General features: G+C 34.9%; 1 protein-coding gene across 5 annotated transcripts in view; it reads right to left on the reverse strand.

The window, feature by feature from the left end:
* The window catches only part of LOC148599182 (salivary peroxidase/catechol oxidase-like), a 54982-nt gene that overhangs the window by 6168 nt on the left and 27668 nt on the right, over window positions 1-21146 (reverse strand). For 4 of the 5 annotated variants that reach the window (XM_088558447.1, XM_088558448.1, XM_088558449.1 and 1 more), the window contains exons 2-12: window positions 16080-16226; window positions 14784-14963; window positions 11969-12008; window positions 6745-6854; window positions 5678-5779; window positions 4486-4572; window positions 3508-4048; window positions 2649-2846; window positions 2089-2255; window positions 1519-1627; window positions 1160-1211 (exon numbers count right to left, since the gene is read on the reverse strand). In XM_088558447.1, the coding sequence (XP_088414573.1) occupies window positions 1160-1211; window positions 1519-1627; window positions 2089-2255; window positions 2649-2846; window positions 3508-4048; window positions 4486-4572; window positions 5678-5779; window positions 6745-6854; window positions 11969-12008; window positions 14784-14963; window positions 16080-16226 (1733 nt within the window). Of the gene's footprint in view, window positions 1-1159; window positions 1212-1518; window positions 1628-2088; window positions 2256-2648; window positions 2847-3507; window positions 4049-4485; window positions 4573-5677; window positions 5780-6744; window positions 6855-11968; window positions 12009-14783; window positions 14964-16079; window positions 16227-17313; window positions 20366-21146 lie in introns of those variants that run through there. The other variant, XM_088558450.1, reaches the window with a different exon arrangement.

Below are 21146 nucleotides of genomic sequence, written 5' to 3' on the forward strand. Positions count from 1 at the left end.
CCTCGTAGTCGATTCCCCTAACGACACAGCCTCCATACTTCCTCGTAGTCGATCCCCCTAACGACACAGCCCCCATACTTCCTCGTAGTCGATTCCCCTAACGACACAGCCTCCATACTTCCTCGTAGTCGATTCCCCTAACGACACAGCCTCCATACTTCCTGGTAGTCGATTCCCCTAACGACACAGCCCCCATACTTCCTGGTAGTCGATTACCCTAACGACACAGCCTCCACACTTTTAATGACGACAGTTATAATTCATAAATGGTCTAAACAATGGTTAGTTAACTTCAACGCCAGAAAAACAGAGACTATTACTATTTCTCGGAAAAAACAATAAACCTGTTCACCCCACGTTATATTTGAATAATCAGCCTATTCAGACTGTAGACAATCATAAGCATCTTGGTCTAATGATTTCGAACAACCGCTCTTGGCATGATCATACCGATTACATTACCAAAAAAGCGTATAACCGATTGAATGTTCTAAGGAAATGTAAAATGATTCTTGATAGATTTACTTAGGAAAAGTTATAAATGTCTTTCATTCGACTCATTTTAGAATATGCCGATGCCATTTGGGATGCTCAAAATCAATCTTTGATAGATAAGTTAGAAAATGTTCAAATTGATGCAGCAAGAATTGTAACTGGTGGGACAAGGCTTACTTCTTTACAAAAACTTTATGAAGAAACTAAATGGGAAACCTTGCCCTCCAGACGTGAAACTCATAAACTTGTTCTTTTCCATAAAATGTTAAATAACAAAACACTTAATTACCTCATGCATTATCTCATGCACTTCCCAAATTACTTTTGTTGATTTCCCTTCCTTTTTAAATATCCGACAAAAACACCTTATGTCTTACACTTCTTATATAATATATATGATACATGATTATAAAGTATCTTGGCATTGAGTTTCGTCGAAAACCATCGTACTGAGGAATTGTATTTATATGTACATGCTGCATGAAGACCAACGGATATATTTAAATTTAAACTAAAATCCTAGAAAAAAATATTAAAATAGGAAATGTCTTAAACGAAACTTTCAAAAGCATTACACAGGATACACTAATTAGTTGAAAAGGGGTATGTAGGGTACACAAATACAAATCTTTTTAAATATGGCCTAATAATTTAGTCTTCTTACCTTCCATAAGGAGAGGTCCACATCCGGTAAATCATCACAGTTCTTGAGTAAACTGTAAAGTAAACCAGCCAATACGTTTAGCTTGATTACTTGGTAAACGATTTGTGCATTGTGATTGTATGAAAAGAACAAAACCTTTTACAATAAACATAATATAAAAATCCTATTTCCTTAGGATCTTAATTCAATAACCAAAGTGCAGTCGCTACATATTCATGTAAATTGTAGAGGAAAAAGAATTAGTAATTATGCTACATGACAAACGTTTTTAATCCCATTCGAGATACAGTTGATACAGAAGCTGAAAACAGGACTTCACTCTGTTTTGTAAAAGCGCAATGATAATTAATTGTACCCACCTTGCGTTTGGCGAGCTCATAAATATATCTTTATGCATTCTTGCCAGGCCAAAGTTTCTACAGTAAATTTTGGCCAAATTAGCACCTTTCTTTATTGTATCGACCTGTTCTGAAAACAATAATAAAAAAAGAATTTGTTTAAGGCCATCTCAAATTATTGTTTGTTATCTTTGAGATTCACTATTAAATAATACGTTCTTCACCTACATGTAAATATTTTTCATACTTTTATTTTATTGCTTATGAAAGCGTAATTATGCAATTACTCCTACAAAGGTTGGTATTCCGTTAGGTTAGCGCCAAGGCATGAAACAGCTTGCCAGACAATTTCTAGCATTGATAGAGTAAAGAATAATATTCAGCAACAGAATAATCGTATCAAAACAAACTTTGTTCATGACCATTCAAACAAGTACTATACTCAGTCATATTACAAGTACTATATTCAGTCATATTACAAGTACTATATTCAGTCATATTACAAGTACTATATTCAGTCATATTTTTATTAAACCCAAAGTATGTCAAGACTAGTAAGCTACAACATGAGTAGTGTCATATAAAACTCACCTTTAGAAAATGCAAAGTTATAATTGGATCTTTCGTACCAAAATCGGTCACCAGTTTTAAACAACTGAAACTGCTTGGCTAAAATACACGCAAAAGTAGGACCGAGTCTGCCGTCCGAACGAGACTCTAGTAATCCACCAATGAAGAAATCAATATCATCAGAGGAACTAGAAATAAAAACAATCAGTGTGGTGTAGACAGAAATGATTCGTTAACTATTGTAGCTAACACTCAAAACCAAAACCTGGAACTCGCAAATAAAGTACTGTTATACTTGCTAGCTAAGCATTTAAAGGGGCTTAGAGAGGAAACTAAAGAAATAACTTATTAAATTTCTTGTCTTAGTTTTTTGTTTTTTGTTTTTCGTTTTGCTTTGAAACGACAAACTTTCTGCAACAGATAAAACCTGCTTTGTATTAAACAGTTAAATAATAGACAACAGGAGAAATGTTAAAGTATTACCACTTAAAAATACATGTATAGAACATGGACCATCTTGTCACATCCAGAATTTTATGACAATCATTTAACGATATGAGAACTGAAGACAAACTACTTACTTGTATATACTGGCTAGTCTTGTACTGTGGTTTCCGAAATCAGCAAATGTCATATAACTGAGCCCGCATAACTGCCTCCATTTGTTAAAACCTGGAGTGCCCTGGTCCCGAGCCCTTTGTATGTTTAGAGAAAATAAGTCTTCCCCGGGGGCATCTGTGTGGATGAAGAGGTTTTCTCTAATACCGTCAACTCCATAGCTAAAACGATTTAGTCATATAGATTCATATGTACACTTAAGAAGAACAGGCCTTGATACTATCATTACTTGATATCCATGTGTTTTTGTTATGGCTCTGGTTCTGACTGAGGGTTTTGTTATGGCTCTGGTTCTGACTGAGGGTTATGTTATGGCTCTGGTTCTGACTGAGGGTTATGGTGATACAAACATTATAATGATACGTGAATACTATTGTGTAATGTATTATCATCAACTTCATTACATCATTCATTGTGCTTGATTTATATGCTTTTTATGGACATTGTAATTTAGAAAAAAAAAACCAATTATGTATTTTATTGGATTCTGTACAAACGTGGACATAAATTGTGTCTTAATTAGTTGACCAAAAAAAGAAACGAACATTATGTTCAATGCGAGAACATCACCTGAATTTTTTGTTACGTATAGTCCGTTGATAAGATTGTTATCCTGTACGACCTCATGACAATTAGTTTTTGTTATATGTAAAGAGCAAAACTCTGTCTTAAACGTACCATTACAGGAACATACCATGTTAAGGACATTTATCAACGAGTGAAAATTGCCACACATGATCCGATGTTTGGGCTATAGTATGAGTACACAACAACCACTCAATTTCAGACAAGCATATTTAACGTCTGTATGTCTGTACTTACTTATCTATTTTTCTGCCTGGCATGAACATCAACCATCTTGCAAGATTATTAATATTGGTGCCATTGTCGACCAGATACATTCGAGGATTCTTTAAATTATCCTCTATTTTAGTGACGTTTAGTGTCTGGAAGTCAGCGTGGAGCAGTGACTGGTCTGGCATTATCTGGGAATGTCCGAAACGGAAAACAGCTGTTCCGAAACCGTTCCGTATAGATACGTCAACATTTTGGTCATACACTTCGTCATAACCGGACGTCGTTGAATACAGATTATACTTGCGCATTGTATCTTCATCTAATATAGATGGGAGGTAATGGTTGTAGGTTATATGCTGGACAATTGCAATGATAATTCTCCTCGTTTCTTGAAAAATAATGTCCTCTCGTGTACTTTGGAAGAATGTACCGTTGTTGATATTATCGACATAAGTAATATTTGGCGGATTTAATTTGTCCAGAATCTTAGCGATTCTATTGTGTTCTCTCACCCATAACATGTGATTTAGTCCAAGATTTGGAGCCTCAGCTACGCGATCTTCTCCTAAAAAACATATATTTATCATCATGCACCATCGACAATTTCCTCTTCAGACGGTAATTCATCGCTTTGTTTCGATTTCGGTTTCATTTTACTACCGCCAAGCGTTAATACGTCAAATACTTTTTCAAACCATTTTTAAAACAAAAAAATATTTTGGATAATCGGAAAGATATTTCTTATAAATACACGATTGAGGAGCGATAAAAACTTCTTAAATGTAATAATTGTTAACAAATGTTTGACAAATAGAGAATGTGGTATTATACAATTACTAATAGGGTTCTCTTATCTTTTTAGAATAAAGAAACAGAAGAAAATAAATGCTATGGAACCTGTGTTATTGAGGTGAACACGTTACCTACTAACGTAGTAAGAGTTATCGAATGAGTTTGTTATCCTGGTAGCTGTAAAATGTAGTATGATACTTATGTACTTACCAACTAATGGACACTGTCCATGAAACTTTACACAGCCCCCTCCAGGATACATGGGTAAATTGTTGTTATCGCCTGTCTTCATCAAATCTGAAAAAATCAAATAAAAGAAGCAATTGTTCCAAATATACATACATTTATAGTATTGTATTTTGGTGATTCTATTTTCTTTTTACCCAAAACACAAAATACAGTAAAATATTTTCAGACATACACATGTACAAATGGCATTGCTTAATTGTTTGATAATGTCACCTGTCAGCTGTATTGTGGAAATGCCTAATATTGTTTGATAATGTCACCTGTCATCTGTATTGTGGAAATGCCTAATATTGTTTGATAATGTCACCTGTAAGCTGTATTGTGGCCTAATATTGTTTGATAATGTCACCTGTCAGCTGTATTGTGGCCTAATATTTTTTGCCTTGAACAATTGATATAAAAGTAACATATAAAAACATCATATTTTTTTTTTTGCTTTACAACCATTTTGTTGACATTACATTAACTTTTCATTTCATGTGGAATTTATTCAACCTATGAAACAAAACGCATCAAAATCAAGTAACATAGCACATTTTGTTTATCGCCGAAGGCTTTAATAAACAATTTTGTGTTAACTGTGGGAGCAGTTGATGCACTTTCGCGAGAAAAGTTCTTTTGTTACCTTAATCTCCTACTCAGACCTATAACTGCTTCCTGATGTACTACATATTACTCCGCTAGTTTAAGGGCTTTGCTATACGGATGTGAAAATAGTCACCAGCACGAGCACTTGTCTACTCATTACATAGAGAATTCCGGTGTACTGTACTAAATTCCACAAAGGGGTGGGGTTTAACACGGATTGTGGCAGAGGCGAAACACTTTGAAAAAGCGAATGTACCCTCTGTGAAGAAAATTGATTCTACCCAAGCCCTACCTCGCGGAAGTATGTGTTATACATGCTCATTGACTTAACGAAAGGGTCTGTAGCCAATCATTCTAAATTCCTTATCCATGACTGAAATAAATCAACACTTTCAGCAGGCTGTTCAGTAACAAACCAACATCTTTCAAATAACCAACTATTGCCACCGGTCGTCGTTGTTCCTAACCTAACATCTAAAACCAATCTGAAGAACAGCTCTCTGAGCCATATTGCCTCACATGTACAATATACATGTACACTGTGTTAATTCCTACACAAACTTACAACTATCGCCGTCTCTAAGTGCCATAACTTCCGTATCAGAACTTCCATACAGAAATCCGGCGTCGATGTATGAGTTTATTAAATTTGTATGTTCCCTGTACGCTGAAACAAAATTAATCTAGATAACGTATAAATTTACAGTATATAACATCTTTTAAGGTTCTATTACAGAGCTGTAATAATGTATGAGCTGCTTGCTCATTGATTAACCCATTGTAGAGTTGCGCTAGTTAACATTTCCCAGGATACAGGTGCTTGCTCACTGATTAATCCATTGTAGAGTTGCGCTAGTTAACATTTCCTAGGATACAGGTGCTTGGTCACGGAAAAAGAATAGGATCTGAAAAATTCCCAACGACGTTAGAACTGTCAGATTTGCGATGGAAATGTTTGGTCGTTCCCTCCACGGGACTCGAACTCGTGCCGCTGTGACATCAATGGCAACATCGCCTGCACAAAGTCCAGCGCCCTAGACCACTCGGCCAGCTAGGCTCTCTCTCTCTCACTAAATATATATATATATATATATAATGGTCTGAAAAATTCCCAACGTTGTTAGAAAATTTGCATCGCAAATTTGACAGTTCGAACATACTAACATGCTTACAAGTGAGTTCTTGTAGACGAAAGTGTTGTGCATGTATGTGTGTGGTCATGGTGTATTCATTTGTTAACAGAAGGGGTGTTAGGCTAGGATATTATCAACGATTCATGATTTGTATATGCCTTTTGATAAGATTCACGGATTCGCAGGGGCGGAATTTATTGTGGGTATAAAATTTCGATATTTACAAATTCAACCAACAAAAATTTCTTATCTCTCTTCGCTCTGGGTGTCATTTTATGTACGCCCCTACCATGACATACTGGATCCATCCTCCCCTGTAAATAGTATCCGACTGAGTGAAGTTCAGTATTTGCTCAGAAAAAAAGAAAGTTTATATGAACAGAGCTTATTTGCTTATGTACAAGTGTTTTGAATAATACTTGTACGAATAAAGATTGGAAAATCTACCTATCGTCTAAAAGCTATTATAATAAAATCTAAGTCATGTGACTGATATTACCAGGTAAGTTAGTGCCGTTCGTTGCCTTCGTGGCCCTGTTGAAACTTTTACATCCAGGTGTAAAACGGCCGTCGTCGTTTGGTATGTCAAAAGTAAAGCAGATGTTGGAACTAAAATAAAAAAAAATACAAAACAAAACATAATCTCAGGTTTCCATCCATTTATGTCAAGTTCAAATCAAGACCCTCGAAGGATTTAACAAGGGGAAGAAGTTTTGTTGATCTTTATTGGAGCTAAGATACAAATTAACACTCATTTGTAGAACTACATGTATAGTAAAGATCTTTTTGTCATGAATTTTGAATTTAGACCATGATTTTTTGTTATAATTTTATTTTAACTCCTAGCCACATGCCTCCCACCGCCACAACAAAAAGTTGAATTGCAAAAGTGCCATCACTCGAATAAACTGACGAACAAAAATGGCGGCACAACATGATCAAGTACATATAGTGACTAACAATCCAACAAAATTCGAAAAAAATCAATTGAGCGGTATCCGATGAGTTGCGTCCACAAAGTCCTGTAACTCTAATAGAATATATCGAATCAAAATGGCGGCGCAATATGATCAACAACATATACTAAATAACAATCCTATGAAATTCAAACAAAATCCGTTGAACGGTATCTGAGAAGTTGCGTCAACAAAATGGCCCTATAGGCTAGAAACCACTAATTCCACTTCCCATAGGCTTCTACGCTAATTTCACAATATTCAATGGCTTCTCTGGATTTTACCTTAACTTTAACTTGCAGAGGACTATATATCAGCATGATTCTACATATGTCAGCTCACAATCCTCAGAGTGGCATGTGAGATTAGCAGACTTGCAGTGCAGTACTGGTCATCGGAAGTTAAGGGTCTATAAATAGCATGGGAAATCCCAGTGTTTTCACAAGATAGGGGTATATTTAGAAATCATTATGGAGATTAGGCTTCACATCACAAGAAGCAAAATGCACCTATAAAATGTACAGAAATGTTTTTCCTTTCAGAAACTGTTTAAATTTTTAAATTAAGATGAGAACTTTTTTCACAGCACTATGAGGAACAGAGGTAATTTCTGCGTAGGACTATTTTTGCGTACGTTCCAAATGCTCATTGGTTGAATTAGTGGTCTGTAACCTATAGTGTAGTATGCAAATGTACAAATTTAACCGTCCTATAACTCCTGTAAAATTATTTTAATCGAAATGGTGGCACAAAATGATCAACTTACAATCTTACAAAATTTGAACAAAATCCGTCAAGCGGTTTCCGAGGAGTTGCGAAGGACGGATGGACATCGATAGTTCTACGTCCCGTTCGGTGTAGCGGCGGGATACAAAAATTGAAAAAAAAAAATTATATCCCGATCCGGCCTGCTGACTGTTCATGTACCCCTTGGTCGCCCAAAAGCTTAAAATTGGAACTCAGCTATGCCAACTCGTCCATTAATTGTATTCTCAGTATTATAGGATTAAACAATGAATGTTTTCCAAAATTTACCGATGTAAGTGAATGTTACACATCCATAAATTCTGCAGAAAACAGTGTTTAATCCTTGTAATTCCAATCTGTTTACTAACTGAAATATATTAATATTTTTTTTTCTTGTAGGCTCTCATTCTGTGAAATTGACACATTGCAAATAGCGGCATTCAATCGATAACGTGACATGGTTGTCAATTCCTCTGTTAAAAATATTTAGGGCTACTGATATCTTTCTATGGAACGCCTAAACTGTCTAATGAGATACACATTTGTTTATGTGTTGTCAATTTTATATTATTTTTCTGTGGTTTCATAATTACATGTGGTCATTTTGTATTTACGTTATGTAGGAACATCCTTACATTATGTCGTTTTGTCTTTACGTTCTGCCATTTCGTCTTACGTTCTGCCATTTTGTCTTTACGTTCTGTAATTTTGTCTTTACGTTCTGTCGTTTTATGATTACATTTATGTAAACATATATTTACGTTCTGTGGATTTATCTTTACGTGCAGTGGTTTTCTTATAACGTGAGGTCGTTTCATCTTTACGTTATGTCGATCTCTAAATACTTTATGTGCATTTTCTTTTCTTTACGTGCGGTGATTTCTTCTTTACGTGATGTGGTTTATTCTTTACGTGATGTGGACAAAATTTCATGATGACGTGTGACCGCGGACTTTTCGATCGTGTAAACTTCAAATCAGTCCGTAAAAGGCAAAATAGACGTCACAACGCCGATTCGAAAAATGCTGAACGATATACACTTGGGTAGTCTATCCAGTAACCCTAGAGTATTTATTCTATAGTAAAAAAATAGTTCACTTCTTCTTTACGTTCAGTATTATCACAATTGATACACCTGGCACTCTGTTGATGACTTATGGCGATTTTCGTAGTCAGAATATTTTTTTTAATTCCAAAAAACATGGGAATTTCGACTCCCGCGAAAATTTGCATAAATTCGACTCTACAAGTTATTGCTTGACTAAATATAATTTTCTACATTAATAAACCACCAGAACTAATTTTCAAGAAAGAATTTTCAAAAAATGTTAAAAATATTACCCCTACCCCTAGAAAACTGGTCTCAGTATCAAACGTAATTCTCATTCACAGCATACCAACACGGTGAAACTCATATTTTAGGCACTCATAATTAAGATAATGATTTACTCAACATATCTGATTAATTCAGGTGTTTGAATTTCTTTATAGGATTGCATTTACTATAAAATGAAGAAAAGGTGAATTTACAGAATTTCTTTATCACCCGTTATTATCTTTCTTCAGAATACCGTAGTTTAAACAAGTGTGTGTGTGATACAGTGCATGTATATATTGCCTAAGCTTTCAAATGAGCCCAAGTAATTCATAATTTAACTTTTCCAAGTCAACTAAGATAAGAAATTACCACCCCTACCCATGAAAAAAATACCTCAACATGAACCAAAATGTTATATTTAGCATATAATCGATGTTAAAAAGACATGCTTGGTACTAGTGTTTTAATTGTCGACGTATTCAACATATCTACTCATTTCAGGGGCATATTATTTCCAGTTTCAATGAAAATATTGCGTTTTTCATAGTAAAGAGGGGATTTTTTTTACTTCATATTTTCTTTCATTTTAAAACCTGTTATGTGCAATTTTTAAGTACCGTACTTCAAACATGCCTTTGCATATCTAAACATATTTATTTAGCATCTTAGCTTTCTAATTAGCATAGGCGATGGGCCGTATTAAGGTTACAGACCACCAATTCAACCAATGAGCATTTGGAACCTACGCAGAAATCACCCCTGTTCCTCATAGTGCTGTGAAAAAAGTTCACATCTTATTTAAAAAATTTAAACAGTGTCTGAAAGGAAAAACATTTCTGTACATTTTATAGGTGCATATTGCTTCTTTTGATGTGAAGCCTAATCTCCATAATGATTTCTAAATATACCCCTATCTTGTGAAAACACTGGGATTTCCCATGCTATTTATAGACCCTTAACTTCCGGTGACCAGTACTGCACTGCAAACCTGCTACCCCCACATGCCATTCTGAGGATTGTGAGCTGACATGTAGAATCATGCTGATATATAGTCCTCTGCAAGTTAAAGTTAAGGTAAAATCCAGAGAAGCCATTGAATATTGTGAAATTAGCATGGAAGCCTATTTTTATCATAGGTAGGGGCAATTTTTGCACTAACTTGACTTGGAAAAGTTCAATAAAAAATACCCCAATTAACGGTGAAATGGAAGAAAAATGAAATTCCGGAATTTTCCCTTTTTTTATAAAAAAAAACACATTATTGTCGCCTTCGCTCCTGAAATTAGCAAATATGTTGGATGCATCGATAATGAAGGCAATCGCCCGCAACATGTCCAGTGTACGCTGTTTAAATGTTAAAAATTAACATTTTGGTTCATGTTGAGGTGTTTTTTCATGGGTAGCGGTGGTAATTTTTGGGCCAACTTTACTTGGAAAAGTTCAAATATTAATTACCTGGCCGGTTTGAAAGCTTAGAGACTATACAAATCTACTGTATCACACAAAAGCTTGCTTAAACTACGATATTCTGAAAAAAAAGATAATAACGGGTGATATAGAAGAAATTCTTAAATTCTGTAAATTCCACTTTTTTACGATTTTATAGCAATTGTAACCCTATAAAAAAATCACACGCCTAAATTGTTCAGATATTTTGGGTAAATAATTATCTTTTAAATTATGAATGCCTAAAATATGAGTTTCACAGTGGTCGGTATGCTGTGATGAGAATTATGTTTGATACTGAGACTAGTTTTCTAGGGGTAGGGGTAATATTTTTAACGTTTATCGAAAATTCTTTCATGAAAATTAGTTTTGGTGGTTTATTAATGTAGAAAATTAAATTCAGGCACGCAATAACTTGTAGAGTCGAATTTATGCAAATTTTAAAAATATATTCTGACTACGAAAATCGCCACAAGTCATCAACAGAGTCCCAGGTGTATCAGTTGTGATAATATTGAACGTAAATAACAAATAAGCTATTTTTACTATAGAATAAATACTCTAAGGTGACTGGACAGACTACCCAAGTGTATTTCGTTCAGCATTTTTCTAATCGGCGTTGTGACGTCTATTTTGCCTTTTACGGACTGATTTGAAGTTTACACGATCGAAAAAGTTCCGGGGTCACACGTCATCATGAAATTTTTGTCCACATTACGTAAAGAAGAAACCACATCACGTAAAGAAGAAATCACTGCTCGTAAAGAAAAGAAAATGCACATAAAGCATTTAGAGATCGACATAACGTAAAGATGAAACGACCTCACATTATACGAAAACCACTGCACGTAAAGATAAATCCACATAACGTAAATATATGTTGACATAACGTAATCATAAAACCACAAAACGTAAAGACGAAATGGCAGAACGTAAAGACAAAACGACATAATGTGAAGATGTTCCTACATAACGTAAATACAAAATGACCACATGTAATTATAAAACCACAGCAAGTAATATAAAATTGACAACACGTAAACAAATGTGTATCTCATCAGACAGTTTAGGCGTTCCATATCTGTCTGTCTTTTGTTGAAGTTGTACAATATGTACATAATTTACACTGTTGAAAAAATTGTCATCACTGAGGTCGTAAAAGGCGAACAAACAATCATAATGCACGAAATAGGCTTATGCTAATTAGATTGGAATTATTGAGACGTATTTGCTTTGTTTTTTTTTGGGATACTCACTCGTTATAGTGCGCTCCAGTCGGATCACAGCAATCAACTCCTGCAAATATAAATAAATGAAACCTCTATAACAAAGTCAAAGAAAAATAAAACGTTTTAATGGATAGCCCACGGAGGTAAACCTCAAGAATTTACAAACTAGCCATTATTAAGTTGTTGGTTCTCTTAGTAACGCTATGATTAATCAGGGATGGATCCAGAAATCTATTAAGAAAAGGGAACAAATCCAGATACTTATGTTTTGCTTGCTCTTACATGTATCCAGTTTTTGTACAAAATTACCAAACTGTTCAAACAAAGCGGGGACAATTTCATTGATCCGCAACTTGATAAAAAAGCATTCTAATTCTATCAATATAATTATAGTTTAATAAGCTACAGTCGCCTTTTTTATTTTTTAATACGGCAACAACATCCCACTTGCTGTTTGTTTGAATCAAAAAGTCAGGATCCAAAATTTCATGAAATAAAACAAGCAAGATCTTATTGTCTACATACAATTACTTTATTGTTTATATTTAAAAATAATTAAAATAGTCGCTTGTGTCAAAATAAAAAGAAAATATGGGTCCTACAATTTTCCTTTTATAATTTTATATTTTTCTTTTTATCTTAAAAAAATAGCTAAGGGTAATGTTTACAATTCTTTTTTTTTTTAAATCGTGACAACTTATACATGTAACTATACATGCAATGTAGTAACTTAGAATCAATTACTGTCTGGATTCAATCTCTAGCGCAGAGGGTGTATTCGCTATTTCAAAGCTTTATATGTGTAAGCTAGCGGAGTGATACGTAGTATTACTAAAGTAGTTATTGTTCTGCGGAGGAGATTTGGTCGGATTTCGTCAGACAGGAAGCGATCCGATACATGTATATTTTAAATATGGGACAAGTCGACCCATATACAAATCCTCGAAAGTCTACCAGGACCTATTACGACATCAAACATCAGTTTAACTTCGTATTTATAAAGATGACATATTACTGACAGTTGGTTGATTTTACAGTTAACCTTCCGCTATTTGGGAGAAGGCCTATTGCACTTTTTTTTAAACTCGGTAATATAATGGGTATTTAATACGTTACGAATGACAATCGGCACTTAATCTTAAAGAATCCTTGATAAACTGTGATTTTATTAACCAAGAAAACCAACAATGACCTAGATTTAGTTTACTTATCTTATTTTACATAATTTATGCTAAGCGTTATGTAGTTTGATATGTAAAACTATGAATAATGGCTAGACTTCCCATCAATATTTTGAATTTTACCCTACAAACATAGTACCTGCACCCGTGAATAAATTTAGACATGTGAAATGTAGGATATCCATGGTTCTATTAACAATGAAAATAAATGCAATATGACAATGCAAAGAAAACAACAACAACCAAAACAAGAGGCTCCCAGGAGCCTGAATCGCTCACCTTGTTAAAGTTTGTCTTTCTAGGGCAATAAATTTAACAAGGAGCTGTCCAACAATTTTGACTCAAGAAGACTTTGGTAGGACTATAATAAGAATCATTTCAGTCATAGAAAGTTTCTTTCTTTTATAGTTTTAAAGATATTGGCTGAAAACTGTAAAAAAAAATCTCGTCATTTTTCATCTTTCAAGGGCAATAACTCTTACAGGAGTCACCTGACAACTTTTAACCCCGACGACTTTTGAAGGCCTTTTAATAAGGGTCATTTCAGCTATAGAATTAATTTTGCTAAACCTAACAGCTTTGGAGATACTTGTGAAAAAACTATTGTCTGACTCCTTTGTTCTATTTGTAGTAACAGCAGCCATGTTTTCGACGGATCAAAAATCCCCATATGAGTTATATGCATGATACCCCAGGGAACATTCATACCAAGTTTGGTTCCAATTGGTGAGGTGGTGACAGAGGAGAAGATTTTTAAAAGAAATATATTCAAAATAGCAAAAAGGGTCGAAAAAGGGCAAGAACTCCAACATGGCTTAACATATCAAAATGAAAATTTGACCATAGATAGATCTCATTATGCTGAACACTTAAACTTGTGTCAGAATTGGCTAAACCTAACGGTTTTGGAGATATTTGCGAAAAACTACTGTCTAACCCTATGTTCTATTTTTAGTAACGGCGGTCATGTTTTTCGACAGATCAAAAATCCCTGCTTCAATTCAATGCACGATACCCCAAGAAACATTCTTACCAAGTTTGGTTCCAATTAGTCATGTGGTGTCAGAAGAAAAGAGTTTTGAAAAATTGTTAACGACGACGGACGACGACGACGACGGACGATGGACGACGACGGACGCCAAATGATGGCAATAGCTCACATGGCCTTCGGCCAGGTGAGCTAAAAAGAGGTACAAAAATAAAAACAACAAATTAAAAAAAAATAAATGACGAACACATTAATACATGTATACTTGAAGCAAAACTAATAAACTTGAACTTTAGATTTTTACTTAACTGACAAAACTGTTCAGCTTTCCTGCATTTTACTGACACGAGCGTATTAAATAGATTAATAGATTAAGAAAAAAATATTATGCATCAATAAAGTTTTCACTTTGGTGATTTAAATGGAAATTGATGGATACAATAAATAAATGACATGCAAATTGTACTAATAATATAATTATTTCAAATTACGGATTGCTGTATACATGTTACAGGGAATAACCTCTTACCAGCAGCATTTAAACAAAAAACTTGGGAAGTTCAAGATTAAAAAATAAAGTATATTCTAGAAGTACTCAAAACAAAAATATTGAAATAGGCAGCGAAAAAAATCAAAACTATGGCAAAATGAACTCGACTATGTTTAAATTTACCTGTGTGTAATTTGGTCTTAATAATATCGTGAGCCACAAGTTGCCCAAATGCCATATTCATGCCCGATCGTCTGTTATCAGCTTGGTCCATCGGTCCTTCTGTAGCATTGCTCATAGTATTACTAACCAGTCGAGGGCTAGGTAACCAGCTTTGTATTCCACCCCTCGGTTCATCAACCCCTTTTGAAGAGGTAGCAGATAATATAAACAATCTGTCCGGCTTACGCAAACAATATTTGAAAAAAACACCTTAAATTCACTTCAAAACAGAACATCAAAAACCCTTAATGAGTGTGAATGAAGTGGCTAATTATAAGCCGTACAACGAAAATCGAAAAATCATTTTCTTACAAGGGGAAGACCATTTGATTCTGGAGTGTAGGGGGTGGCTAGTAGTTTTGGTCGGGACAGATTATTTACCTTTAAAAATGGGAATCAAAAATATTATTTTCAAATGCTGTACGGCTAGGTTTACGGTGTACATGTAGTAGAATATGGTCGATAGGATTATTTTTTTTTTAATTTTCGAAATAGTGGAAGCCAGAATATTTTGTTCCATTTTTTTTCTGCCAATATGTTTATTTACAAAAGCTGCCAAGTTCCTTCCAAAGCAAACGGTGAAGACACGTCGTATTCTTGTTTCATCTTTGAGAATGCAAGGTATTGGATGTCATCAAAACAATTTAGATTGCGTTATGTAGATATACATTGTACATGATTTAAGATGTGAAAACTATTTTTTAGTACTTTGTTTTATTAATCAATGGCGATGGGAGTCTGATTCGTGTATGCTCTGGACTATACATGAACGACGAACCCTTGTATAACTTAGCAATATGTGTATATTTTTACGGCCACAAATTACTGTATATGTAGATAGGCGTTTGTATTTTTTTTCTGTACAATATATTAAAAAAATACAACTCATTTCCATTTCACTTCTGGACTATACTTGTCCATTTATCCTTCCATCGATTTCACCAAAATTCATTGAGTAGTTAAGAAGAGTTGAGCTATAAGTGACATTAAAAGTGACATTAATATTCGCTGCATGGAGAAATAACTTTTATTTAACTAGAAGGGGCATATAAAAATGTATTGCTATATTTATATGATGAATCATTTTAAATTATATACTTTTCGTGTGACATCGTCTAAAGCAGACTACTAATGGTTTGAACAGTTTATCGTTTCACGTGCACGTAAGTCCCATTAGTTGTACATGTACGTAAATCTTACGAATGCTTTGTGAAATGATACCCTGACTATTGTAAATTTGAGAACTTTAACTCATACCATCTTTGTACTCTACCATTGGATTTCCGGTTTGGTCCGTAAATCGTCTCTGTACCGTTCCGGCCTGTCCCCATGTCGGGTTGTTTAGATTGTTACAACTTCCATCAAACGTTCGATATCTATTAATTGGAGGGCACGTTAAAGCAGCTGAAAAAAAATGAAATGGTGTTGATAAATAAATGCCATTACATGGAACAAGCCATCTAAACCAATACAAAACATCATAATTTGATTGTCTTAAAAGAAAGATATAGTGAAACCTAACATATGCACCAAAGAACACAATAGAAAATAACTTTCGTGACGGGTGTTCTTTAATTGTTAATCAGTAAAGGGAAAGGCGCGTAAAAAATAGTGCGACAGAGACACGACACTATGAACAAAAATAAGTACTGTCTGTCCCAGGGACTGTGATTTTCCCATTGTCTTGAACTTTGAATTCCTGTCAAATTACTGTGCAAGAACTATAAAATAATATCATTATTTGGTACAGGTCATGGCAGTATATAACAGTCCTTACCCGACTATTATGAACTGTCTATCACTTAAACAGTCGAAGACAGGAAAATATAGTCATTACCTGTATTGTATATTCATGTGAAGGACTGTTATGAATCATTATAGGCGTTGACAATATTTCCTCGACTATAATGAACTATACCGAATTGTTGCAGTTTATGATAGTCGGCGACAATATTTCTTACGCCTATTATGTAGTGTCCCTCACTGTAAGAGGTCGTGATAGGTAATTACAATTTTAGAGTAGTCTATTATGAAATGTCGTGATTTTTAACAGATCATAATAGGTAATGACAATTTGTGTTGAACTATTATGAATTGTATTGCCCCGTAACAGGTCATGAATGCGATGACAATATTCTTTTGATCTGTTGTGCTTGTTACAAATCGGGACAAATTTTAACAATTTTATTAGACCTGTAATAGTCTGTAACGATTTGTAACAGAAATTTATTGAAATTAAGAGGTGTAACATAATCCGAAACATATAATTATATTATATCAAGGTTGTGTCAGGCTACTATACAAATCATTGACTACTAGTATATAAATACAAATTTGTCCATTAGTTCTCTTTATCTGTTTGGTTTTTTTTCTAAGAAAAATGCGAAGGGTATAAATTTAAAGATGAAAATAATATGTGAGAAACATCCTTGTCTTATAATGCTAAAAAATGTGCTATTTAGATGTTCTTTTTCAGAACGGAAAGCAGTACCTGTATTAATCATTACTGTGGAACACGCCCTGGGCAGATAACCGGAAGGGCAGATGAACGGAAGTTGATTCAAATACGTCTTCAACTCGTCGGGTGGCGTTTGATAATGTCACGTGCCGATAATCCATTGAGTAACATGCCATTGTCCCAGTCTTGGATGTCCATAGAGAGTAAATCAGAATTGACAGTATAGTATTGTGGTTTTTCTTTTTTTTTCCTTTATTAAAAAGGGATTAAATGGTCTGAGTGAGAAGTTGTATTTCATTATTCAAAAAAGAATGTACTCGAAATATGTTAATACTAATATTTAATATGACGTGTCACTATTTCCTGATTATTTATTTGAGTTTTTTACTATATTGTAGGGCGCTGTCTTGGATAGGGTAGTGAGTAAGCAAATATTTCTTGGGAGAGGCGACTAGTTTTTTTTCGCTAACTTAATGTGTTTTTATAAATAATTTGTTTTATACATTTTTATTGTCTCCTTTGACAGAACATCTGTATTTACCGGGGACTGAATCCCTTCTGGAAGCGTTTTACTTAGTTTATTTCGTTATAAATTTTGAACAAAATTGTGTAGATAATAGCGTGAAACCCTTCCCCTGGACCCTCCCCCCTAAGCACCTTTAGAAACATTCGGTTGCGCCTCTTAATTTATTTTAAACAAACTAATCTGAATCGGTGCGTCTGAACACTACGCAGGAGTCCTGAGTACATTCGGGACCAGACGAAAACAATCGACTAGATACTTGTATGTGACGTTCATCCTTACACTATTGAATTTATATACAAAAAATCAAGATACAAAACTAAATTATTTACGCTATTTAGACGATATGTTTTATACCTTTCAACCGGCCCGGCACGTGTCAGAGATCATTATCCGTGAAATCGCAATACACCTATTGCTTTAAAATAGTATGATAGTTTAAAAAAATAATAGTTGTCTTCACCCCCCCAGAGTAACGTACGGACACATCCAGCACCTTATATTTACAAAAACAAAGTGCGAACGTTTGACAATTGACTGATTATGATTTAACGTCCTTTGACAGAAAGGACGACCATGACTTACCAATCGAACAGACCCTGCTGTGAACAAGTGTTATGGCCAAAAGTCGACAATATTGTTTGCACCGAAAACAATGTGATGTGCTTGGCATAGTTTTCGTTTGGATATGTTACACGTATTACGCGATGCATATTTAAAACTTAGTGTAATGACACACCCCAAAAAAATAAAGAGATTAGTTGAAGCGTATACGCTTCCGCGATTATTTGTTTGACTTTACAAAACTCACCTTTTATCTAGTAAAAGGCAGACAAGTAGTTGCACAATTTTATGAGTTACATGTATCACAATTTACACGCTAAAACCATACTCGTTTTAGTTGTGTGCGTTTAAAGTTGTAAACAGCAAAATACAGTCATCCTAGTCATCTGAGGTGTACATGTAAGCGGGTTGTTTCTCTAGTGTACAACCTATTCTTTGTTGAAATGGTGTTTCGTTGAAATACTGAGATTTTTTTTATTCGAATTGAATGAACTTGTGGATATTGGTGTCAGAGAGAAGCCAGTAACACGGGAGCATAAGAGGTGAAAGATGTCTTTCCTTACATAGTATTGTTATTTACCTGTGTTTAATTAGAAGGGACTCGGTGTATGTATCTGTATAATAAATTGTTAATGTGCCGCCGATGCTTATTTACTACATGTCAACACAAACTTAATATTACATGTATTACATGTACTTTGTTTCAATAGTAAATCGAATGTAACAATAGAGATCTCCACTAAATGGACGAACGAACGGACGTACAAATACTATATCTCAAATCTCGAGATATGATGTGGGGCGTTTGACTTGCCATTGGACTTTTTAAAAATGACATATCAAGTAAATTGACTTTTAGCGGCATTTTAGACTTTTTGCAAAAGGTCATTGAAAGGAACAAAATATCCCGTGCTTTATTCCATACAACATAACCAATTAACGACAAAATCCTTCAAAATATGAAACTTATCTAAAACGTTGAAGTTTAAATAAATCATGTGTATATGAAACGCACTCACGCCTGTATGCATTCGAACGACATTCGGGTTGATAAATGACTAATTATAGACTATAACTAAATATCAGTGACTTAAAATATGCATTTTGCATATAATTTCGCGGTGACGGAGCCGGAAGGAGTACAGGGTTTGGAATCCCTTTATAATTGGAAAAGTTTGCTAACTTTGATGCATAATTAGGACAAAACAAGCTATATATAGCCTTGTATCCTGCTTTTTCTTCCGTCCACCCTCCCTATATTTTTAAATCACTGGAACGGCCCCTGCTGTCGTATTTATCTGCTTATCGGAAGAACTGCACAAAATATGAGATTTAATATTGTTGATCTCTGTAATAAAACTATAAACTGTGAAACAGATATGAATGGTTCCACGATTTTCATCTGCACTAATTGTAAATAATTTCCCCCGTCCTTCACGGACTGTCTCATAAGGTTCTGTTAGGGCGAGTTTCGTTAAGTTACGTTCGTTTACGGTGAGTATTGTAACTTATATTACACGTATATATGCTTTATTTCTAAATTTAAGGCGCTCCTTTCCGGGATTAGTCAAACTTTCATAAAACCCATATCGGGGCTCCATAATTCCTGGACTTGATTTTTTTCAAAATTAAACATAAAGTACGTTTTTAAACATCCATTTGGTAGTTTAGCCGACAGTATATAAATGTATATGACACGCGTGCTTATTGCGTCTTGGGTGACAATACACAGATACTGGATGACATCATGCATGTAATATACTAGCGATACACCTGTACCTATATACATGTAGTTAAAATTAGGAATTCAAGTATGTTACTAGTACTGCCCAAAATGAACTGAAGACGACAAAAATGAATAAAATCTTAAAGTTACTCTTGTAACAAATGGTTGTCAGGCGCGTAGCTAAGGCCAAATCGAAGTGTAGGCAAAATTACGGCAGGGGGCCCCCAGCAGGTCCAGGGCGGAGCCCTGGTAGGGGGCCAGGGGGCGAAGCCCGTCCCCCCCGAAGCTCCGCGGAGATAGCGTTTTAGAGCATCATTTATGCCTCTCCTGGTTGTATTTTATCTACGCGCCTGGTTAATAAGATTCCAAATTGAATGGGATTTAAACCTCTTCCCTTACTCCAATTATAAAAATTTACGTGAAGTCTTAATTATACCTCATCATTTTATTCGAACAACAGACAGCTCTAGTACAAACGTAGGAATTACCGGTACCTTAAAAAATAATTATTTCCATTTGTTCCAACATTCCCGTCTGATTCGTACATTTGAATAAAAATTGTTTTTTGTCAGTTTTTGGTTCCATTCATTGAAAATGAATATCTTGTACCGCCATCCAATAAAAAGTCGACCCATAATATTACCTAAGTCGGAAATATTGATTCTCGAGAACCATCCGTGCCCCAAATGCTATTAATAGCACTGGAAAGTATAAGGGTGGTCCCTCTAAGGCTTTTCAGCGAGTACCCCTTTTTCGGATATTTCTGATTCACTAATATTTTATTTTTAACAAACAACGTGTATCTACGTTCTCTACTACAAATAGTCCCGTGCTGGTCCGGGTGTCCAAAGAATAGGCCTGCAGCAGCGCTAAGCTAGTAAAAGGCGACTAAATAGTGCTCAGAAACCTAGCCGGGGGCTAGGCGCTCTGCCCACAGAGCAACTGGGTTGGTGCCCCAGGTCGTGGAATGGGGGTACCCCTGGCGTGTTACATGCTGGGGTTGTCAGGCTATAATACGGAAAACCTGACCGCAAATTGGTCTAAGTCATAGTT

This window comes from Perna viridis, chromosome 13 (assembly GCF_037379345.1).
Source record: "Perna viridis isolate PV_CMFRI_1.1 ecotype Kerala chromosome 13, ASM3737934v1, whole genome shotgun sequence".
Taxonomy (NCBI): domain Eukaryota; kingdom Metazoa; phylum Mollusca; class Bivalvia; order Mytilida; family Mytilidae; genus Perna; species Perna viridis.